Raw genomic sequence first — 25,751 nt, 5'->3', positions numbered from 1 at the left:
AAATAAACAAAATGACAATAATACATAAATAACAACAGACTACTAGCAGTTAACTGACATGCCAGCTCCAGACTTCAACTAAACTGACTGAAAGATTATGATTTCATCATATGAACATCAGGCACAATCCTTCCTGTTAGGGGTTTAGTATCATACCATCATAACATATATGAGAAGAACATAACCCGTGTCATGCCAACAACTGTTTTTAGAATAAATGTGTTTAGTTCCGATGCAAAGACCTTATCAGTGACTCAATATTAACGCCAAAATATGCAATCTTTAATGACTTGACAACAGTATCGTAATTATATCCCTTCTTAATAAGTCTATTCAAAGGTTTTGTAAGTTTCTGAGGTGAATACTGACACCTTTGTGCTTTATAAAGAATATTACCATAAAAAATTGGATGTGAAATACCTGAACGTATTAGAAGTCTGCATGTTGAGCTATATTTACGAATGATGTCTTTATACCGATGATAAAATTTAGTAAATGTTTTGACTAGTTTGTGATGTCGAAAACCCTGGTGTAATAATTTTTCAGTAATACATAAATTTCTCTCGTTAAAATCTAAAACATTGTTACATACACGAGCGAATCGTACAAGTTGAGATATATAAACACCGTAAGATGGTGACAAGGGAACGTCACCATCTAAAAACGGATAATTAACGATAGGAAATGAAAAATCATCCCTTTTATCATAAATTTTAGTATTCAGCTTTCCATTAGTGATATAGATATCAAGATCGAGAAAAGGGCAGTGGTCATTGTTAGTATTAGCTTTATTTAAAGTAAGTTCAACAGGATAAATTTCATTAATATACATACTGAAGTCGTCATTATTGAGAGCCAAAATATCATCCAAATATCTAAAAGTATTATTAAATTTGTTTATCAGATGTTGTTTCGATGGGTCTTTGCTTATTTTTGTCATAAATTGTAACTCATAACAATACAAAAACAGGTCCGCAATAAGTGGTGCACAGTTAGTCCCCATTGGAATTCCGATAATCTGACGATATACGGAATCCCCAAAGCGAACAAAAATGTTATCTAGTAAAAATTCAAGGGCATATATAGTATCAAAGCATGTCCAATTAACATAGTTTTTTTGTTTATTGCTACTAAAAAATGACCTAAAAGAGTTTGAACATATATATTCACATTCTGATTTTTTGAATGCCCATTTAATTAGGTGTGTGAAGATACTTACAACATTGTGTTAAGGATTAGACAAGTACAGCTTCTGTCCCAGCCAATCGTAACTAACACTTGTAGATACTTACAACATTGTGTTAAGGATTAGAAAAGTACAGCTTCTGTCCCAGCCAATCGTAACTGACACTTGTAGATACTTACAACATTGTGTTAAGGATTAGACAAGTACAGCTTCTGTCCCAGCCAATCGTAACTGACACTTGTAGATACTTACAACATTGTGTTAAGGATTAGACAAGTACAGCTTCTGTCCCAGCCAATCGTAACTAACACTTGTAGATACTTACAACATTGTGTTTAGGATTAGACAAGTACAGCTTCTGTCCCAGCCAATCGTAACTGACACTTGTAGATACTTACAACATTGTGTTAAGGATTAGACCAGTACAGCTTCTGTCCCAACCAATCGTAACTGACACTTGTAGATACTTACAACATTGTGTTTAGGATTAGACAAGTACAGCTTCTGTCCCAACCAATCGTAACTGACACTTGTAGATACTTACAACATTGTGTTAAGGATTAGACAAGTACAGCTTCTGTCCCAGCCAATCGTAACTAACACTTGTAGATACTTACAACATTGTGTTAAGGATTAGACCAGTACAGCTTCTGTCCCAGCCAATCGTAACTGACACTTGTAGATACTTACAACATTGTGTTTAGGATTAGACAAGTACAGCTTCTGTCCCAACCAATCGTAACTAACACTTGTAAATACTTACAACATTGTGTTTAGGATTAGACAAGTACAGCTTCTGTCCCAGCCAATCGTAACTGACACTTGTAGATACTTACAACATTGTGTTAAGGATTAGACAAGTACAGCTTCTGTCCCAGCCAATCGTAACTAACACTTGTAGATACTTACAACATTGTGTTTAGGATTAGACAAGTACAGCTTCTGTCCCAACCAATCGTAACTAACACTTGTAGATACTTATAACATTGTGTTTAGGATTAGACCAGTACAGCTTCTGTCCCAGCCAATCGTAACTGACACTTGTAGATACTTACAACATTGTGTTTAGGATTAGACAAGTACAGCTTCTGTCCCAACCAATCGTAACTGACACTTGTAGATACTTACAACATTGTGTTTAGGATTAGACAAGTACAGCTTCTGTCCCAACCAATCGTAACTGACACTTGTAGATACTTACAACATTGTGTTTAGGATTAGACCAGTACAGCTTCTGTCCCAGCCAATCATAACTGACACTTGTAGATACTTACAACATTGTGTTTAGGATTAAACCAGTACAGCTTCTGTCCCAACAAATCGTAACTGACACTTGTAGATACTTACAACATTGTGTTTAGGATTAAACCAGTACAGCTTCTGTCCCAACCAATCGTAACTAACACTTGTAGATACTTACAACATTGTGTTTAGGATTAGACAAGTACAGCTTCTGTCCCAGCCAATCGTAACTAACACTTGTAGATACTTACAACATTGTGTTTAGGATTAGACAAGTACAGCTTCTGTCCCAGCCAATCGTAACTGACACTTGTAGATACTTACAACATTGTGTTTAGGATTAGACAAGTACAGCTTCTGTCCCAACCAATCGTAACTGACACTTGTAGATACTTACAACATTGTGTTTAGGATTAGACAAGTACAGCTTCTGTCCCAGCCAATCGTAACTGACACTTGTAGATACTTACAACATTGTGTTTAGGATTAGACCAGTACAGCTTCTGTCCCAGCCAATCGTAACTGACACTTGTAGATACTTACAACATTGTGTTTAGGATTAGACCAGTACAGCTTCTGTCCCAGCCAATCGTAACTGACACTTGTAGATACTTACAACATTGTGTTTAGGATTAGACAAGTACAGCTTCTGTCCCAACCAATCGTAACTGACACTTGTAGATACTTACAACATTGTGTTTAGGATTAGACCAGTACAGCTTCTGTCCCAGCCAATCGTAACTGACACTTGTAGCATATCTGATGTGGTAGACAATCTCTGATTCTGCTGTAGTTCTGTCAAATATCTGAACTCCATTTACATTAGACGCCCACATTATTTTATCCTCAACCCAGGTCAAATCTGTAATAAAAAGATGTTTTATAAATGTGGAAGTGTCATAGTTATATACATATTCATGGTTTTTAATAATCAGCAGAACTTTGCGTAATTTCATTGTTTGTAACTCTAAAATAAAGACAATGCCAGGTCATTGATTGGATTTTTAATTGTTTATGTTGTTTTTAACCAATCATAATGTTGTGTGTAGACTTTTGTAAATGTTAACCAAAATGGGTAGATTCTAGAACAGACAATTATGGATTCTCTTTTTCTTCTAAGTCAATAACGAAATTTCACCAGTCATGAAGACGTGTTAGAGATTTTCCAAACAGCATCTACTATAATATCAAGCTTGTCAACACTAAGGATGTGAGTTTTAACCCTGCTTCTGACAAAATGCTTTTTGACACTGTACAATCTTTATTGACTATCATTGGCAGTTTTTTCAGCTGAAGGATATTGGTTAAACAAAAAACTGGCTGCAAACAGTGAGCTTAAAGTGGTATTATAATCAATCAATGCTTTTGTTTATATTTCACTCAACCCTTAATCTTACCAAGAAGTTCTTCATAAAATAGATGTACAGTGGTTAGCTGTGTTCTATGTTGTCCTTCCATATCCATTTCATATAAACCAGTAGTAAAATCTGACTGTGAAGCTGCTGCAACAATTACTTTAGCTGTTGATGCCTCTGTTTAAAAAAAAAAGAAATCGAGTCAAGTTGTCTCCCTTTTGATTTTTACAGATAATTCCATGCATCATCTCCATAGAGATTTCATCTAATAAACTTGAGAACTCTGACTTAGATGCTGCTGCAACTATTACTTTAGTTGTTGAAAGAAGTGAGTAAAATTATCTCCCCTTTATATCAATAGGTGAGTAAATTATCTCCCCTATGTAACCTATAGGTGAGTAAATCAGGGCATCATGTCTTTGTTAATTTCATAAAAATTAGAAGGGAAATGTGACCAAGATGCTGCTGTAACTAAAACAGTTGATGCCTTTGTTAAAAAAAATTGAGTTAAATTATATTCCCTTTAAATCCTTTATGTAAAATTGTTTATGCACAAAAATGAAAGTATCCTAATTGCATATGTTGATTTCAGTTTCTGAAATAATGATCTTTTGGAGAATTTAAACTCAATTTTAAAGAAAAATTATTAAAGGACCTAAATTATCCTATCTTGTTGGATATTTATTAAAACAGGTTTTTAATTATCATTTTTGCAAACTTTCAGACATGGAATTTAAGACTTCAACTATACCATTTTATCTGTTATTACCTAATGAGAGAGTTCTACCAACAAAGACTTCTGACCAGGGACCAGATCCAGTCTGTGACCAAGCCCTGACTTTAACTTGATAGGCAGTATCTGGTACCAGATCTTCTATTTCTAAGAAGGAACCAGTGACTTTCTCTACTATTTCATTGTCTGTTCCATCATCAGCGTACAGACTGACTTCATAATACCAATTCTTATATGCTCCTTTACCTGAAACAAAATAAAAAGAATGTATTTCAAAATTTTTTTCTTTTCATTAAAAGAAGAAAACTCATTTTAAGAAGGCTCGCGGATATAAGATTTTCAGAAAAACATTAAACCTTTATTTTTCATTACAAATTTTATTTATTACCTTTAGTAGTTGTTACTTTATCATATGGTACAAAAATCATTCCAAAAATCTTATCGTGTTGGCCCCCGATGACTTTTAAAATGTAGATATCATTGAAAAAGCTCCAAATTATCTCCCTTTGGTGCAAAAATGCCATTTTTTGGCATTAAAATTGAAATAGCTTTTTTAACTCATCGGTAACCTATATTTTTTATTGTTGTTTTCGACTAACCTGTACATAAACTAAATAATTGTAAAATTTAAGCGATTTCTGTAATTTAGTTCTTTTTTTATTTCGATATTACTGCTATTTCTCCTATTAGTTCAACAGAAAAAAAGGACATTAACAAAAATGTATGCTTCTTTCGATGGCAGATTGTGAGCTTAAACGAATGGTGACCCCAATTTTTTATTTCATTTTTCTATTAAGTATAAGATAAAGTTCATTTATAGAAAAATATAGCAAAATCCTATATTAAATAAAAAAAATTATTTAGACCCGCGAGCCCCCTTAATGTATTTTCATTAATCTGTATACAAACATTTTGTCTCTGGCAAAGAGTTATCTCATTGACAATCATACCACATCTACTTATTTTTTTAACAAAATTCTATGAATTATTTCCCTTACTTTGAGGTTATCTGATTTTTCTTTTTAGTTATCTCCCCATGCTTAGTGTTGGTCAGTGCTTTCTAGATAATTTTTGTCTTCTGTTATTGGAAATATATATTTTTTAATAACTGCATACTTTGAAATCAATCAATGGTAATGCACCTGTATGGGTTGAAATTCTTGGAATTACAAGAAGGTGGAGGATCTAACCTTGATAAGAGAGAGGCTTTGGTCGGTTCCACTGTATAATAACACGTTTATCTGTAAACAATCCCCTAACATCCTGGGGAGAGCTGTGAGGCACTGAAATTTAAAAATCAAAATAAAATTCAAATCAAAGTATTCAAAACATGTTTCCCTGCTTGAGGTATTATATTGGTGGATACTGTGTGTGCTATCCTACAAACTTTATAATATCCTTAAACTGATATTTATTCTGTTGGAGAATTTTGAACTGATACCAATATCATCATCCATTGTGGCAACAGAAGTCCCATTTATTGCTTTACACATAAAATTCACTTGTATTTACATCTAATTATATCCTCATTTATATGTGCTCTATTTTTCTAAAGATAGTTTATATATAGCAAAAAAGGATCAACAACATATCACTCATAATATCTAGATATATATGTTTTCCAGTTTGAATGGTTTTACATTACTAATTTTTAGGGCGTTTTAGGGCTTGCTGTTCGGTGTGAGCCAAGGCTCCGTGTTGAAGGCCATACCTTGACCTATAATGGTTTACTTTTATAAATTGTTATTTGGATGGAGAGTTGTCTCATTATCACTCGTACCACATCTTCCTATATCTATGAACAAGTTACCCAACAAAGCATTCTACAGATAAAAAAATCATCATACCTGGGTATGGCTGTGCTGTCGGGTGATAAATGTTGAATGATGAATATTTCGTCACATACATTTCATTCACATAAAACTTCCCTATTTTCTCATCGTATTCCTCAATCAAAAGTTTGGTCCCATTAGTTAAGAAGAAAACTCCACCATAATACACCATGCTTCGTATACTATAATAGTTTGGTTGTATCACTTTGTCTTTCCGGACATCAGCTAAACCTGTGCCATCTAGAAACGCTGACATGAGAGTATTCACAATCTCGTTAGGAAAATATAACTGCATATTGTTGAAATCGATAGCAAATGAATTTAATCGGCTGCTAACCAGCAAGAAATGGCGTGCAGGTTTTGATGGAGTTATTTCCCCTATGTCTACTGCATACAGCCCCATGTTTATACTTCCTTGTGTGAAAAACAGGAATCTGAAAAATAATTAAATTTATTATAAACAAAATTTGCATTCATAAAGGTTTTAATTTTATATCCAAAGTTGAAATCTATAATTTTCTACTTAAATCTTCACATCTTCTTATCTCTTATCTATTGAAGTTAAATTTTTGCACAAAAACAATTATGTCCCTTATTCTTTATCATGTCAAAGGTACAATGTTCAAAAACTTTTAAAAAATCATAGATTTGCATGTTTTCAAAACACATGGTTGCATGCAACTCTCAACCCATATAACTAACAGAAAATATATGCACTGTATCTTTTATATATTCATGTGTATGAGTATCTTAAAAGATTATTTAATGCTTAGCATAAGAAGCCTTAAACCTGAAAACTATGTGTTCTAAGCTTTTCAAGTTTTGGAAATCCAAAAGTATATAAGACTAAAAAAATCATAAAGTTAAAGGTAAATCATAAAACAATACTGAAAACAATTGGTAAACATGTAAATTTTCTTCCACAATTCTAACTTTAACTGTATTGCAAAAAGTATAACCCTGAAGGGTTAAAAGGCAAACATAACATTTACATTACATTTACATAAGAAACATACAACACATGTGAATAATTATTAACCAGAGTTGTCTCTCTTCAAATACTCACCCATTGATAGGATCAACCTTTATGACATCTGGTTGTGAAGGCAACATTTCTGTTGCCATGATACAGCTCGGCCTATCTAAATCACATCTTTTGATCTAAAAATGCCATGTCAGAGTCATATTATGTCAAAAAGTTACAATAGAATATTATTGTGAATAAAAAAAACACGTAATAATTTCAATCACTTATTCCATCTCAAAATAAAATATATTAGAAGAATCAAAATACATGTAAGTCTAAAATTTGTGCTAATTTCATTTTTACCAGTGCAAATGTACAGCCTCTTAAAAGGACTAATATTGTATTCTGATGTTGCAAACTAAAACAAAGTACTCGGACCTATAATGGTTTACTTTTACAAATTGTAACTTGGATGGAGAGTTGTGTCGTTGGCACTATGATACCACATCTTCTTATATCTATCAAAAGTCTTACCATTAAACCATCTACAATGTATGTATAATTATGTAACCAGTCAATAGTTATTGCTCCAGGGTGAGAGAGACTGGGGTAGAAGTTGTCCGTTATGGAACTGTCAACCATGCTAACTTGATGAACCTGTCCCGATGAATCGCTGCAGACAATCATCTTTTTCTGGATATGAACTGCAACTCCTTCACAATGAAAAACACACTTAGTCAACCTTAGTCAGTATATTTTTTCCCCACTCTGAATGGTATAAATCAACTTATTTTTGTTCTTTAGGCCAACCTCCCCTGCATTTTTTTTTGCAATTTTCTAACTTGAAACCATATCCATAGAAAGTAAGATTCAACTTGATTTATATTATTTAAATATATTTATTCTTAGAAAGTACTGAAAAATAAATCTTTTACGTAAAATTGTTGGTTTACAGTTATATATAGTTCCATCTTTAAGATCTGTGACCTGAAAACCTGTATATTTTGTTAATATAAATAGATTAAAACAAAAAAGCAAAATAATATCAACTTCAGCTATCATTTATTTGAAATTAGATCATATTTATAGATAATAAGTTCATAAATATTCAAATGTTAAATAAATAAAAATAACAGATATAAAATATCTCAGCTCAATAAAATTAAATAGGAAACAGAGAAAATATATAGTTTTTATTCAGTAAAAAATCTACTGTTCTAAGGTTTTGACGAAACTAAAACTATCGTATGTTCGAAGAACAAAAAACTGGGAACTAAGCCTTATACTTGACAATAATAAATTTCCCTCTTTAAGCATATTTCTAGGAAATCTAACCACTGCTGTTTTTTTAGCGATGATAAAAATTGATAATATCAGTAAAATTGACAGAAATTGATATACTTCATTTAGAAAATAATATGTCTGAAGTTTTGACAAGGAAACTTGAATGCATATTTACAGATATAATTTAAGCCATGGTAATATTGATAATTTCTGTAATCAAATCTTGAAATTGATCCAATAAAATTTATCATAGGATAAGTCTGAAGATTACTTAATGGCTGTACATAACTTGGCCAGTAAAAGCAACATCGGAATATCTTTAATTGAAAATAACATTTTGACACAATTGTCAGTGATGGATGATGTTCCATCAAATAATTCTATGTAACTGGCCATGCAATCATAGAATAACATGCAACAAGGTTTAAAATAAAACAGACAGTTACAATGAATTCTGATTCTCAGATGAAGATGAATGAACCAAAAATGATCTTGTAATCAATAATAGTGAATAACAAGTATGATTAAAAACGAGGACAAAATCTGTTTTTAATCGGAGGGTTAATGTTGTTATCAAAATCTATTGTATATTGTAATTAGCAAACAATAATGATTCTTCAAGACCAAAAATTAGTAGCTAATCAGCTCATCATATTTCGTTGACCAATCTCATCCTATTGTGATGCTTTAACCTTATCACCATGATTCATATAGTAATTCATCAGAATAAATCTTTCAGAAGGAGAGACTTTATCAAATATCATCAGTTCATAGAATCCTAGATATATAAAGAAATTATCCCTTTTATCAATCTGTACAGCCATGTAATTAAGAAAGAGTAATTAAAGAAGCAAGTAAAATAATAGATACCATCAGTTCTTACATCTTGGATTTATTTTATTTCAACCTTGAACTGTAGATAAAGGTGCAGGTCATTAATATTTACATTGCACAAAATTTTACTTTTGTATGTTTTTTAGGAGTTGTTCTAGATTTTCTTTATATCCCTGTTTTGTATGTCATTGCACCTTTAATTCAAAGTTTACTGATACTTTATTGCCAAACAGTGTGCTTTGGAGAGGAAGTTAAAAGGAATGGGAAGAGGAGGTAGATAGTATCAAGAAGGATTATATATATATTAATGACCCTCAAATACTGTGGACTTAATTTCTGTGAGCACCATTTTTAGAGGATTGGGAAAACATGGTACTTTCATTGATATTTGATTGGTCACGTTTTGCCAAAATCTGCACTAAGAGTCTTAAGAAAATTTGTATTTAGTTGAACATTTAAATTCTTGTTTCAACTTTATCCATTAATATTGGTATCCAACAAATATTAGCAAAAAAATATTCTTCTTAAGAACTGTTTGACCTTTTTGTTGAGGAAATGTGTTTACAAACCAAATCAATAGTAAATTCTCTTATGGGAGTAGACATTAAAAGCAGTCATTTGTCAAATTTTAATTATCATTAAGTTTGTGATGAAAATATAAATTAATGGGTTTTCAAAAATGTCATGTACATGAAGTTTAAGGTTAATGAAGAAATTGATCCTAGACAGATAAAGTAACATTTTATGAAGCAATTTATAAAATATACTGAAATAAAACATAAATCAATTGGTCAGAAAAGACAGTACTGTGAAAAAGGTTCAAATTTTCGAAAATTTTAGGAAAAATCATATTTTTGTTATTAAGTGGCTGACACCTTTACAAATGAAATCAAGAAAAAAAAAGTTGTGTCCAATGAATGAATGATTAAAATAAGGACAATTGTTTTTAATCAGAGGATTAATGTAGTTTTCAAACTCTGTTGTATATTGTAGTCTGTAGAAGAATTATGAATCAACAGTTGATAACTGAAATGAAAATTTAAAACAAAGGAAAACACAAAGGAGAATTAATTTTTCATTTTTTCCATTATTTTCCACAATGGAAAAGAAATTAAGAAAAAACAGTATGAAACGTTGACAGATGATATTATTTGTTAAAAAATTTGTTGTTATATTATTCTTCCCAAAAAAACACTTCAATTTCTGATTGTCCTAATTTACAGAAAAAAATTGCAGAGAATATTTGCCAGAATGGGTGACTAATTAGTCACAATTTATATGACTGTTTATAACAACAGGATAGATGATATTTTTCTTTTATGTATAAGGAAGATGGTGATTTATGGAGTATAATACAACTGATACAGTTCTGTGTTGTATTGCCAGGGAGCTAATGAAAACAGGTGTACAAATTGTAACTATTGTTACTTGCTTAAAGATTCCAGTGGCAAGTATTTGATACATTTTTAGCAGAGAACAAATTAACTGTTACTCCAATAGGTAGCTTCTGCATAATGGTCACACCATGCAGAATATAACTAGAGGCTCTAAAGAGCCTGTGTCGCTCACCTTGGTCTATGTGAATATTAAACAAAGGACGCAGATGGATTCATGACAAAATTGTGTTTTGGTGATGGTGATTTGTTTGTAAATCTTACTTTACTGAACATTCTTGCTGCTTACAATTATCTCTATCTATAATGAACTTGGCCCAGTAGTTTCAGAGGAGAAGATTTTTGTAAAAGATAACTAAGATTTACGAAAAATGGTTCAAAATTGACTTTAAAGGGCAATAACTCCTAAAGGGGTCAACTGACCATTTCAGTCATGTTGACTTATTTGTAAATCTTACTTTGCTGAACATTATTGCTGTTTACAGTTTATCTCTATCTATAATAATATTCAAGATAATAACCAAAAACAGCAAAATTTCCTTAAAATTACCAATTCACGGGCAGCAACCCAACAACAGGTCGTCCGATTCATCTGAAAATTTCAGGGCAGATAGATCTTGACCTGATAATCATTTTTACTTATGTCAGATTTGCTCTAAATGCTTTGGTTTTTGAGTTATAAGCCAAAAACTGAATTTTACCCCTATGTTCTATTTTTAGCCGTGGCGGCCATCTTGGTTGGTTGACCGGGTCACGCCACACATTTTTTAAACTAGATACCCCAATGATGATTGTGGCCAAGTTTGGTTTAATTTGGCCCAGTGGTTTCAGAGGAGAAGATTTTTGTAATAGATTACTAAGATTTACGAAAAATGGTTCAAAATTGACTATAAAGGGCAATAACTCCTAAAGGGGTCAACTGACCATTTCAGTCATGTTGACTTATTTGTAAATCTTACTTTGCTGAACATTATTGCTGTTTGCAGTTTATCTCTATCTAAAATAATATTCAAGATAAATAACCAAAAACAGCAAAATTTCCTTAAAAATTACCAATTCAGGGGCAGCAACCCAACAACAGGTTGTCCGATTCATCTGTAAATTTCAGGGCAGATAGATCTTGACCTGATAATCAATTTTACCTCGTGTCAGATTTGCTCTAAATGCTTTGGTTTTTGAGTTATAAGCCAAAAACTGCATTTTACCCCTATGTTCTATTTTTAGCCATGGCAGCCATCTTGGTTGGTTGGCCGGGTCACGCCACACATTTTTTAAACTAGATACCCCAATGATGATTGTGGCCAAGTTTGGTTTAATTTGGCCCAGTAGTTTCAGAGGAGAAGATTTTTGTACAAGTTGACGACGGACGACGGACGCAAAGTGATGGGAAAAGCTCACTTGGCCCTTCGGGCCAGGTGAGCTAAAAAGCAGGATATTTTTACAGTCAATTTGTCTGCGGCAAATGAAGATGATGTTTAATTGAGGCTGAAGTTTGTAAGACACGACAGCTAAAAGAGACCATCAAAGAGTTAGAAAGTTTTGACATTTGGCTTACCAATATAAAGTACAAGCTTTGTCAATTATCAAAACACTAACTTTTTACAATTTAAGTACTCAAGTGTCCTTGCTTGTCAAAAGGAGTGGAGCTCCCCCTCTGCCCTTTATATGCACCTTTCTGTACGAAAAAATCCTACTAATTGAATTCTTTCGGACAATAAATTACCAATTTAGAAACATCAGTAAAACTGTCCAACATTTTTTTCATCAGATATGAACATACGAACATATGATCATAACACGATTTCTTTTGTGTAAACAATAAATTAGAACCAAAAAACCCCATCTTTATAACAGGATTAATTAAACCCAGAGTGTTGTATATATTGCATCAATTATATGAAGATTTGTGGTTTTCTTGATCTTTATAGATTTGCCCTTCTAACGAGTTCTGACTTATGATGTCAAGAATTCTTCTTTCTGCCAAGTTAACGAAACAAATACCTAAGACAGTTTGTATAGTTTAAATAAAACTGAAAAGACAAGGTTCATGTAGAAATTCATCCTTCTTTGTGGTGGGGTTTATTTTACTCAATTGTTGGTTTTGACAATCAGTTTCAATTTACTTCAAAGAAAGTTAATTCTAGCTTAACTTTAAGTGAAATGCTCTTCCTAAGGACTTTAAGTGAAAGGCTCTCCCTAAGGACTTTAAGTGAAAGACTATCCCTCAGAATCGCCCTATGGATTTTAAGTCAAAGGCTCTCCCTAAGGACTTTAAGTGAAAGACTATCCCTAAGGACTTTAAGTCGAGGGCTCTCCCTAAGGACTTTAAGTCGAGGGCTCTCCCTAAGGACTTTAAGTCAAAGCCTCTCCCTACGGATTTTAAGACAAAGGCTCTTCCTGAGGACTAAGTGAAAGGCTTTCCCTAAGGACTAAGGACTTTTAGTCAAAAGCTCTCCCTTAGGACTTTCAAGTCAATTAAAGTCCTCATGTAGAGCCTTTGACTTAAATTCCTAAGGGAGAGCCTTAGGAATTTAAGTCAAAGGGTCTCCCTAGGGACTTTACGTCAAGGGCTCTCCCTAAGGACTTTAAGTGAAAGGCTCTCCTTAAGGACTAAGAACTTAAAGTGAAAGGGTCTCTGTAGGAGTAAGGATGAAAGGGTCTCCCTAAGGACTTTTATTCAAAGGGTCTCTGTAGGACTAAGGATGAAAGGGTCTCCCTAAGGACTTTAAGTCAAAGGCTCTCCCTAATGGCTGCAAGTCAAAGGCTCTCTCTAGGGACTTTAAGTGAAAGGCTCTCCCAAGGACTAAGGACTTTAAGTCAAAGGCTCTACCTAAGGACTAAGGAATTTAAGTCAAAGGCTCTCCCTAATGACTTTAGGTGAAAGGGTCAAAGGTCCAGTTTGGAGCATCTTTTGTTAAGAATAGGTCAGCAAGGTCTTAAACTTTGTAATTATCAACTCATAGATTGCCCCTAGAAAATACACGTACTGGACAATAATTTAAACCCCTGAGTTAAGAGTTTCTTGTCTAAATCGTCCTTTCTATTTTTCCATGGTGTCTTTATGTGGTTCCTCTAATCATAATTTTGATTATAATAAATGGAAATATTATGTGGATTTAAATTGTTTCCCTAAGTCTTACAGCACTTAAATAATTTGTTCAACTCAGACTGTGGATACTCCCAAAATCAAGTGCAAAAACTGGAACAGTTAACCCAGAAGTGTTTCATTAATTGTTTCTCACAATAAAATATGGAATCCTGTGGAGTTAAATCCAAACTATTTATTAGTATATCAAACAACAAACCATAAATCTTAACTAGAAAATTAATGTCTTCCAAACAATATTACTGACAAACTGAAGTATCTCTGATCTGCTTAATATATCAAGGTAATATCAATACCAAAGGAACTAAAGGGTTTTAGACCTATTTATTGGTTGGCAACATTCATAATGAATGATAAACTCTTTGACCTAATTTAGTTTAGTTTAGTTTAAACATATTTATTTATAGTGGATTGGGAAACAAGTTTTGCAACTTATATTATCCCTTTCCACTTTGCAGGTGCGAGTGACCTAATTTAAGGGAGATAACTCTTTAAAATCAGCAATGTGTTTGTAATACATGTACTGGCTTTTTCATTAATGCTTTTTTAGCAGTCATGTGAACCTGATTGATTATAATCAATGTGTTAAAAGCATATAAGAATTTTGCCATAACATAGCTGACGAAATTGTACCAGTGACTTATAATTTTAATATAATGTTCAGTATAAAGCTAGTTACCTCCTAAAAATGTTAAATGAATATTTTCAATACATACGTAAAATGAAATGTATTAAGATAATGACAATATAACTATTAAAAATAATGAACAATGAATTATAATAAAAAAATATCAGAAATTGTCAACACTCATGTATATATATGATATTTTGTCTTATTTGATTGATTGATGGTTGGTTGCTTAATGTCCAGTGACAAATATTTCATGCATTCATGCATGTTTGGGACAACTGTCCATATTTGATTATAGTGGATACTTAGATTGGATTAAGCCAGTTTATTGAAATGAATTTTCAGTCCTCACTGAACACAGCAAAAGACTTATTTTTACCCCATGTATTGATCTTGAAAACTAAAAATGGCATGCTATATGAATAGCACGCAACTATCTATATACTAATACAATTGAATATCAGCATAAAACAAATTGTTGTTTTTTTTACTAAAAAATTCAAGATTTTGATCTAACAAAAATACTCAACAAATCTAAAACAAAAGTTGGAATCAAACAATTAAAACCTGAACTACTGCACACAAATTGGCAACTTAACCACATACCCAAGAAAGCATGCAGAAGTCCTATTCATGATGACAGTCTTTAAGAGTTCATTCAGGTTTTATCCATTATCATTTTCCATCATAAAAAGTACATTTCTACATAAGCCTACATGTTAAAGAATTATTTCTCCTGGGACTAGACATCAAAGGTTTAGCAGTAATTAAAGTAATTATCATTAGTACATGTAGTTATTGCATAACGCCCTCATTCTTTAATGGTCTCCTAAGACAGCATCCAGTTCCTCTTTACTGAATTTTTCATGAAAGATTCCATTTTTACAGCATTTTAATTACAGGTTAGCATAATTAAGACCTTTAACATTCTGAAATTTCCTGCTTGAGTGAGAAACGAGGATTGTACAGTTTGAATAACACCTGGTATTATCTGACTCATTGTTGCATGTTGATGCAGAATTTTTAAGACAAAATGTTAATGAAATTATGATTAAAAGATTATTATTTTTCTGACAAATTCCAAAAATTCATCAATTTTCCACTGTCTGATCACGTTTAGGGCTTTTCAATTTCCTTCCTTTTCTAATAAAAACCTATGTTTTTTTTATGATAAGCTTTTATTTTAAAGTCCAATACAATTATAAATCAAAATGAAAAATAACATCTACAAGAAAAGGATGAGTTGAGTTTTTGGAAACTAATAAGAAGATATGATTTACCTCTTGGAAAATAAACATAAATAAAATAAAACAGTTATCACCTAATGTGTAAATATTAAAACATAGCCATTAATATGAAGAAACTTTTTTGGTTTACAGGCAATTGCATCGAGTGTGTAAATAAAGGTAATATATTTGGTTAGCTTGCTTGCTAGCTGAACCATGAAGTCAGTATTAGGTTAGGTAAAATTACCCTTTGTTAAGAAGAGAATAGTCTGCTGTCTGTCTGTTAAGGACTAGGCTTCTTCCAAAATAAGGTAGTATACCTTACCTTAGATAATAACTTCATGGTTCAGCTAGCAAGCAAGCTTATCAGATATATTTCCTTTATCTACACACTCAATGCAATAGGCTCTAAATGTCATTTATTATTGTTAACATAACTTAAGGTGGTACCCAACACTTTCACTAAAATTAATTTGGCTAGTTTAATTTTCATTAAATTTTGTCAAATTATTTACTTTGACCCTTTAACAAAAATATAAAAAATTAAAAAATTTTGAACCAACCGTTTTGTCAGAAAAATTACACTGGTTATATAGCAGTTTGACAAACACCAATTTTGATCATTGAGAAGCTTAATATTCCCTTTACAACACAACGTAATTAAAACGTTTAGCTGACTTTACAGAGTTATCTCCCTGTAGTGTTAGGTACCACCTTAACTCTGTACTTTGGTATATTTAGTAGCTTCAATTAGACAAAAATCCATGGACCTAATGGCATCGAAAACAAAAGTATTTGCAAAGAGTATGATTTGTCTCTATTTTTTATCTAAATATTTTCCAGTTGTTAACAATTAAGTTTTTGTTTTAACTTTATCATTTTGGTGCTATTCATATATTGGATTGCATATCAGACCATATACTATAGGTGTTGACAATTTCTTGAGACATAATAAAAACAATAAATGAATGTACATAAACTAAAAATGTCAATAATGATAAAAGGAAAAACAACAATCTGTAAATCAAGAAAAATAAATGTACTACAATGATGTAATTAGATGCATTGTCAGTTGGAATCAAAACATAATCAGATATTTTATATTATTTGATTCTACACATAGTTCTGTGTGGTTTCAGTGCTGAAAATGGATTGAAGCTGACAGAATCTTTAATATCACTCTAGTACAGGAGACACAGGTCTTCCTCAAAATAAGAGACTCCATAGAAGCTGTCAATCAAAGTGAAGGAGGCAGGTTGTTGTTGTTTATGAACATAAATGATTCTTTAGTGATTTACAAGATTTGTAAATATCTTAATTAATCAATAATGCATCCATTTGGATTTATCGATAATTATTTGGGCTTAAATTCCAATAAGTATTAATTTTTTTAAAATAAGGTTTTTAATGCAAATTCTTCATAAGCTTTTTTTTTCAATTATCTTGATAAGCCTATTCTGATTTACCAACAATTATTCTGACTTTGATACTGAAAATTTTAAATAAAGATAAAAAAAAATACAATTTTTATATACAATTTTTTTTTTAAATACCTTCCTTCAAATTTTTTAATCGATTCACCCTATGGAGCCTCAAATCACCACAATCCAAAAATTCTGGTACAACAACAAACAACAACTGATGAAGATGATGATGACGACGAAATGTCATGTTTCCATAGTTACCTGTTAAACTCTCAGCAATCTCATAAATAACTTTTTGTCCTTGTAAATAAAACATAATATACAAATACTTAAAATATAATAAATAACTTTATTTGAAATGCACATTTTTACACTGTAACCTGTTGGTGACATAATAATCCAACAAAAATTAAAACAAGATAAAAAATTCAAAAAAGTGGTTTTAGATTTTGAAATTTTCATGCCATAGACAACTTAATTTTACAGATTTCCCTGTGTTCACACACATTGTATAACCCTTGTAATTGCTGGTCAATTCAATACTAATTTGTTTTCCAAAAAGCCTTTCAAAATTCTGTGATGTTGTCAAGGTTGTAATCCTAACACATATTCTAAGTTGATATTTCAATTTCAACTAAAATTTACCAGAAATCTATTTGTCAGTAGCTTTGGTTTCAATAATAAACAATTTCAAATAGCTCTTCATATAAGCAACAAGTTAGCAGACATTATCATGCTAAACAAACCCCAAGAAATGGAAAACAGAAGAGGGGGGTCGTTGTGCGACAGATTTGAAAAGCACTCACACCTTACAATAGTTATCAAAGGTACCAGAATTATAATTTAGTAAGCCAGACGCCCGTTTGGTTTTCATAAGACTCATCAGTAACGCTCATATCAAAATACCCATAAAGCCAAACAAGTACAAAGTCGAAGAGCATTGAGGATACAAAATTCCAAAAAGTTGTGCCAAATACGGCTAAGGTAATCTCTGCCTGGGAAAAGAAAATCCTTAGTTTTTCCAAAAGTTCAAAGTTTTACAACTTATCATTTATGAAGCTGCCCCTCCCCTAAATCTGTATTTGACCAGTCATGTAAATATGAAGCTGATTAATATAAAGGGAAAACCAAAATTGGACATACATTTCTAATAGAGTAGACTTATGGGAAGATAAACTTCCAATTACAAAGGCCAACATTTCAAGGCCAAATTTCAAAGAGTTATTCAGAAATATTATAAATCAAAACAGCTGCAATCTGCTGCTTTTGACAATAATTTCAAATATATTATTTATTCCCTTAAGTCATAAAACACACGAAATACAATATCTGTTAAGAGAAACTTTTTAATTAATGATCCAATGATACACAATTACATAGCTTGTGGCTAAAAACAAAACAGCTTTTCATCAAATATTTAATTTAATATTTCAAAACCTTTTGTCATTTTTACATAAACATGTGTATTCAATTTCAAACTTTTCATCAAATATCAGTCAATATTTTCAATTCATCAAAATTTTATCTTTATTATAACGTTTCAATTTAACAAAAGAAATGCAGAAACATTATTCCATATGTTTTTAATAATTTGAGTTAAAATAATTAGACACTGAAGCATGTTCAAAATTTAGATAAATATTTACATAGGAGACAATATGGAACCATTTTTTGACTCAATATGCATTTAATTAATAAATGTCTGTTGAAAAAATACTGAATCCTGAATTTTCAATACCTTTGAGTGTAAATAAATCCCGAAAATACACATGGTGCTGTAGCTTTTTTTTTTTAATTAAAAAATGGCATTTATTTAAGAATCGCCTTTTTAAAACAATTCGCATGAAGACTCGCCACTGCTATCATAATATTTTAGGCATATTGCCACAGTACCACTTCCATGATATTTTAGGCACAGAACTTTCTTGCAGTCATTTTACAAATGGCTGCAGACACAATTATTTCCAATATTTTGATTTCTTTTGTATCATATCACCGGAAAGCAGAAAATTGGTTTACTTCTAAAATAATTTTGGGATCTTAAAACTTTGTGGCGCCAGCCATCCTTCTTTGCTTCCTTTTATTTTATACCGATAGAAACTGGATTTTTTTTCCTAAAATGGTAAATTTCTATATTCACCTATTTCTTACACATTGTCTTCAAGTTTTGTATTAAAGCAGAAAATGTGCATTATCTAAACTCAATATCTAGATAGATAACCGACATATTCAGAAAATGTTATTTTTTAACGACTTAGATGAATTTGACCAGTCTTTCAAAGTACAATGACCAAGAAAATTAACAATTGTCTAGAGAAATCGAGGAAAGACCTTAAATATCTTCACTTTAACCAAAACAATGGAGACATATGATAGTGGGAAAATTCAATGTGACAAACTAATCATATATTGAATATCACTGTCCGTTATTCCTGCTGCGAAAACAGCATCAGCCTCTTAAGAAACATACATACAGATTATTATCTTTAACAATGTCATAGAATTACATCTTCCTGCCAATTCTTTTTAAAGAATATTTTACTAATGTCAGTTTCATAGATTGTCTTGTGAAATGATGCAAAGGAAATATAATTCCTTTGAACAACAAGAACTAGATTATGGATGTGTGACCTTTATTCAAACATGTTTTGCAGACGTTCTGTAAAAATATTGTACATGTTTGTAATTATGAAGCAATCGTGATATTATTCTTCTGTTCAGTGCCATGTTGACAGAAAAAAATCAGAAATTCCAGAAAAATATACTAGCCTCAGCTAAGATTAGAAATAATATTATGAAAGAATTGTTTTATCTTGTTATTTTAAAAGTTGCATTGTTTCCATACATAGGTGACCTTGGTTTTTAACCTGTCCTAGATTAGAAAAACATTTTTTTTATAGCAAATCAAAATTGAAAATCAATATCAACTTAATTTAATTATTCTAGTTAAAGGTCAACAGTCAAGGTGAGTAGAAGGTCAAATAATTTTAACACCAATGTATGGTAATGCAAACAAACAGTCCAAAATATAATTTGGCTTAAGTTTGAAAAAAAAATGTAGATTTTCAAGATGGAATTTGAAGCCTTTAAAATTATGTTTTGTAATATGGTCAGGAGTTATAGGTCAAGGTCACAGATGAGTCAAAAGGTAGTTTATATACTGCCCAAAACATGTTCCAGTTTGAATGGTTTTACACTAATCATATTTTGGGGCCATTTGTAGCTTGCTGTTTTGTGTGAGCAAAGGCTCGATCCTTGTTGAAGATCTTACTTAGAGCTATAATGGTTAACTTTTACAAATTGTGACTTGGATGGAGAGTTGTATCATTGGCACTCATACCACATCTTCTTACTCAAAGTCGAAAGCTTTTTTATTACCTAAGATGTATATGACAAAAAAATGGGAATTTAGAGTCCTTGTTTGGTGTGAGCCATTAAGGCACCTTGATGAATGCCGTACTTTGACACATTGTGACTTGAATGCATATATCAACAGTTGTCTAATTGGCCTCATGTGGTCTCATACCACATCTTCTTATTTCTATATATGGTATCTTTGATAGTTTTTTGTTGTTTTTAAATCTAAATGTTTTTATTTTGGTTAAAATATACTTTTGAACTGGTGCATGTCTCTTTAGTAATTTTGATGTATATTTATTAAACAACTTAAGTGAAATTATTTCACCCATAAATGTTCAAATCAAGAAGTAATTTGTCGACATTATAACACGTTTATCTGTTCAAACTCTATAGTCTGGTTCACTCAGATTTATTCTTTGGGGAATATCTGATATTCTGATACATTTCCAATAATATCACTAAACATGCTAAAGAATGACACAAAAGTCTGTAAATACTTTCTTTTATAGCAGTGCCATTTAATATTAACAAATAGCTTTTTGCACCTCGTACATACATTATATAATGGAAAGTTTCCCAGTTTGAATCTTTCAAAAATAATGAGGTTTCACACTAAAAAGACAATTACATAGCTAGATTTTTTTCTTTAGTAATTAAGTTTATTGCCTAGCTTACTAGCCCATGACCTTTATTTCAGCAAGACTTCAGAGAAAATAATCAGTTTATATGCTTCCCTACCAGGCTAACTATTGCTTATATTTTTCACTTTTTTTTGTAAGTAGTAACTTAACTCAGTGTACTCAAATTTAAAAGAAAACAACCTTCTTTTGTTATTTTTTTGTTTTTATTTTTTAAGGCAATTAGATAAGGAATTCATGAAAACAGACAAAAAAAAAATGTCTAAAAAAAACATTATGCTAAAATATTATTTTTCAAATTAACAAGATGAAATCTTTTCAGTTTGAGACAGGACTGGCAGAAATTGGTGCTTAAATTTCTAGTAAAACTTGAACTGAAAAAGTTATCTATTGAAAGAATCCTAAATTTTTAAGTCTTTTTTTTTCTGCATTAAACTTTTACAGTTTTCTCCTTTCTTACTCCCTTTTCTTTCCTTTCATCTTTCCATCTTTTTACACTTCACTAAGGCATCTGCGCAATGCTAGGGGGACGCAGTGTTGTCGTAAAAGTACGACGTGAAAAGTAAGCAAATGTCCTCTGTATCAATGTTTGCCCCTCTCCAATTAATACCTTAAGTTTTTTCTCTTTTAATACCATCATGTTGCCGCCCCTCTTTAATACCCTTTTAAAGATGTCTTTATAAAAATTGAAAAATGTTCAAAACTTTAATAATCAAATGACAATGTCAACTAAACAAGAGATTAACAAAGCCTTTCTTTCAAGACTGTTTATTTGTTAAAATAAAATGATATCCCATGCCATCCACTGAAAATAGTTTTACAGAAAAAATCCTGTAATTAGAAAGCAAAAATATAAAATGGCAATCCATTTGGGTACTCTTAAATCTCATAAATAGTATGGCATGTTCATTCAATTAGAAAATACCCTTTGAAAATTGATTATCTTCTTAAAAGATGAAAACATTTAGATGGTTCTCTTTGTTTCTATTTTAAATGATGTAAATATTGAAGATTGTGTGTCGTCATTTAATCCATTTGAGACCATCATTTTCCCCCTTATGTCGACATTCTTCAAATAAATCAAATTCCCACTTATTTAAAACCCCTCAATCCTTGTTTTTGCTTCTTCTAGTTTGGACACAAAACCAAAATCGACTTCAACATTTCTCATGTCAAATTACAGACCTTTACATAAACTAGGCAAAAGATATCATGAAAATTCTGAGTGTCTTCACAGTACTATACCAAAAAAATTCTGTGGTAAATAAAATTTACCTTCTTAGATCTACAGTTTAAGCTGAAACATCTAAATCTGATTTTTTTTTAAATCCTGAAAATCATAAAGAATTAAAGATCTTTATTAAGACATCTATACACAAAAGTTCATAAGTACAATTTGATATAAGTTTTCAAGATTTATATTACCATGCCCTATAACCAGCTTCCACTACTGCAGATACAATTGCTATTAAAATCAATTCGTTTTCTATGTACAGCAGATGTTGTCAGCTGTTCCAAAGCTATTGCATTACAATGTATTTGCAATTGTGTACTGCACATTTTGATTTATATTACCTATTGCATCATTAGTACTGAAAGCTGGTTCTAGGAAGGGCATGTTCTAAAAGGCTGAGTGTAGTGGAGTGTTTGGAACAGAGTGCTGGAGTGCATTTCCTAACTCCATGTTTTCTCTCCATGGCTCTACTCCACTCAACATTTTAGAACATGCCTCTAGGACATGACAAGGTTTTTGTTGCCGGTAGAATATCCTAGATTGTGTGCTCAAATCATAAGTTTAGGATAGTGTTGTATTTGTTCCACGAATGATTTCTTTATGTTCATACTTAATCTAAGGTTAAGATAGAGAAATGGTTAACTATCTACCTTGGTTTGGTGAAATGAGGTTTTACTTAACATACCTTTTATAAGATCAGAGGCGTTAAGTCTTTTATGTATGGTCTGTGGACTGGAGAAAAACTCAGTCATGTCCTGCTTTATAACTTTGTTGTCTTCAGCAATAACTAAGAACACATCATTTTTCAACACTAAAAATAGAAAATAAATAGAATTTCAATTTAAATAATTAAGTTAAATGAACGTGAAGCCTCTAGCTGTGGTTGAGAAGTTTAAGAAGTTCAATTTCTGTTTTATTAGCTGCTCGACACTGAGGTTGCAAATTCAAACCCCATGTGAGAGGGGGATTCCAAATCTAATCTTAATTGACTGTCAGTTTTCCTGCCAAGTTTGGTGGTTCTCACTGGGAATTCCTGCTACCTACACCAATGAAGACTGACAGCCACAGTATAGCTACCTACACCAATGAAGACTGACAGTCACAGTATAGCTACCTACACCAATGAAGACTGACAGCCACAGTATAGCTACCTACACCAATGAAGACTGACAGCCACAGTATAGCTACCAGTAATAGAGCTAAAAGTGATGTTTATTGAGAACACCAACACCAACAATCAATCCACCTAGTATGTAAAATCAAGGTTAATAAAAAAAACATTCACTGATGAGGAATAAGATTCCTAAATAATGATGGGAGTTTTTAACAACCTTTACTAGCTATATATGAGGGGGGACCTTTATCGGGACTCTGGGATCGTGTGTTTTTAAGCTCTGGGTTTTGGGATTCATCCTTTCAGGATTCGGAAATTCGTTTTTTTTTTCTTCAAATTTAAGGATGTCATGATTTAAATGTCTTTAAATTCGGGACCTCGGAATTTCATGTTTTCGGGATCAGGACCCTTCCAACCCCCCTCATATATACAGCTTGCACTCTGCTTTTTCAAATACAAGCTATTTCATACACTTCAATTAAAACTAATATCTGTTTGCATAAAATTGTTAAAGAAATGTTTAATTTTATCAATAATGTTTGTAATTTCTTTATTATTTCATTCTTCCATTAATTATCTACTTAATTCTGAATGTCTATGTATAATCTATCTTAGATTTCTTTTGATCAATAATTTGTTCAAGCAATTTTGTATGCAAGGCACTATAAACATGGGAGATAACTCTACATATTTTTTAAAGCTATGTAAAATATTTTCAATGTTATTTCATTTCAATTAAAATGAAAATTCTATTCACATTTTGAAAATCTTTGCAAAGTGTCTACTGTAACATTCTATTCAAAATGGTAATAGCAATGAATTAAGCTGTTTTTGATATTGATATAAATTCAATCATATTAAAAGTAAAGTGCTTGTTAACTGATGTCGAAGCACTTTTAATAACATCTTTTTAATACCTTTTTAAAGAAGAGTTAAAAAAAAATTAAATAACCTCAATGGCAGTGAAAGTGAGTGTCTTTTTCATATTGAATAAAAGCAATTAAAATTTAGGCAATCTGTCATATCTATACTATTAAACGAGAAGACCTCATTTTTGGTGTCGCTTCTCTTCTTTCCACAATAAATTAATCAACACGCCTCTGTGTCCTATAGGTACAGTGCATAGTCGCATTTGTCATCCATTCATATGATTATTCAGATTGAGTTATTTTAGGAGAAAAACGAGAAAAAAGGCGTCCGGGTATTGTCCCGTCATTGTACGAAATTTTAAGTCAGATTAGACTTCCGGTTTGCGTTTTTCTGTATACTTTGAACATACATATACTACGAATAAAGTGTATTTTCAGAATTTTATCTGCTATCATTTTCAAGTTTACTATCCACGGCAGTCACAGAGTTTATTAAATAGAGAGGGTCTGTATACTATATCAATGATCACCATGGATCGATTAGTAAACTTAGAATTGAAAGTAAATACGCTTTATTTATATAGTAATGAATGTTCATAATATACAGATAAGCGCTAAAATTATTCATGTGAACTTTTGATACTTTTTCTGAAATTCTCCAGTCATTAAATCTTTTACAAAATTCATTGATTACAAAAAAAAAGAAGATGTGGTATGATTGCCATGTTGAGACAACTCTCCACAAGAGACCAAAATGACACAGAAATTAACAATTATAGGTTACCGTACGGCCTTCAACAAAGAGCAAAGCCCATACCGCATACACAGCTTCAAAAGGCCCCGAAATGACAATGTAAAACAATGCAAACGAGAAAACTAGCGGCCTTATTTATGTACAAAAAATGAACGAAAAACAAATATGTAACACATAAACAAACGACAACCACTGAATTACAGGCTCCTTACTTAAATAAATGTTCATAACATACTAAATGTATGTTCATATTGAAATTGATAGAAAACCAAAAATTGGGAACTTTGGAAATAAAGGTGGAGGGTAAAAAAAAACATTTTCCTGTCCCCAATAACCTATGACTTATGATACTTTTGCTGAAATTCTCCAGTCATTCTGTATTCAACAAAATTCTTCCAACAACACTTTACATACTGATACTTTAAACTACGCTCTGAATGCCCGCGATTTCGCGGGTGTGTTCTAGTATTACTGTAAAAGACGGAGATTGATCAGATTTTGAAACCATCTGCTTCTGAGCTGCTTCTGCCTATGGTTGTCACTATAATCTAAGTAAAATTGGTCAAAG

At 31.7% G+C, this 25,751-nt stretch overlaps 1 protein-coding gene across 1 annotated transcript in view; it reads right to left on the bottom strand.

Annotated features, from left to right (window-relative positions):
• Positions 1-3,060: 3,060 nt before the first annotated feature.
• LOC143048863 (proto-oncogene tyrosine-protein kinase ROS-like) overlaps positions 3,061-25,751 on the bottom strand; it is an 84,495-nt gene continuing 61,804 nt past the window's right edge. Inside the window, exons 9-17 of the mRNA XM_076222732.1 lie at positions 23,132-23,257; positions 17,476-17,514; positions 7,850-8,028; positions 7,415-7,509; positions 6,364-6,782; positions 5,707-5,799; positions 4,553-4,762; positions 3,826-3,960; positions 3,061-3,290 (exon numbers count right to left, since the gene is read on the bottom strand). Of these exons, the coding sequence (XP_076078847.1) occupies positions 3,061-3,290; positions 3,826-3,960; positions 4,553-4,762; positions 5,707-5,799; positions 6,364-6,782; positions 7,415-7,509; positions 7,850-8,028; positions 17,476-17,514; positions 23,132-23,257 (1,526 nt within the window). The remainder of the gene's footprint in view (positions 3,291-3,825; positions 3,961-4,552; positions 4,763-5,706; positions 5,800-6,363; positions 6,783-7,414; positions 7,510-7,849; positions 8,029-17,475; positions 17,515-23,131; positions 23,258-25,751) is intronic.

This window comes from Mytilus galloprovincialis, chromosome 10 (assembly GCF_965363235.1).
Source record: "Mytilus galloprovincialis chromosome 10, xbMytGall1.hap1.1, whole genome shotgun sequence".
Classification (NCBI taxonomy): domain Eukaryota; kingdom Metazoa; phylum Mollusca; class Bivalvia; order Mytilida; family Mytilidae; genus Mytilus; species Mytilus galloprovincialis.
Note: the sequence above shows the minus strand (reverse complement) of the source record. Positions and strands in the feature narration are given on the sequence as shown.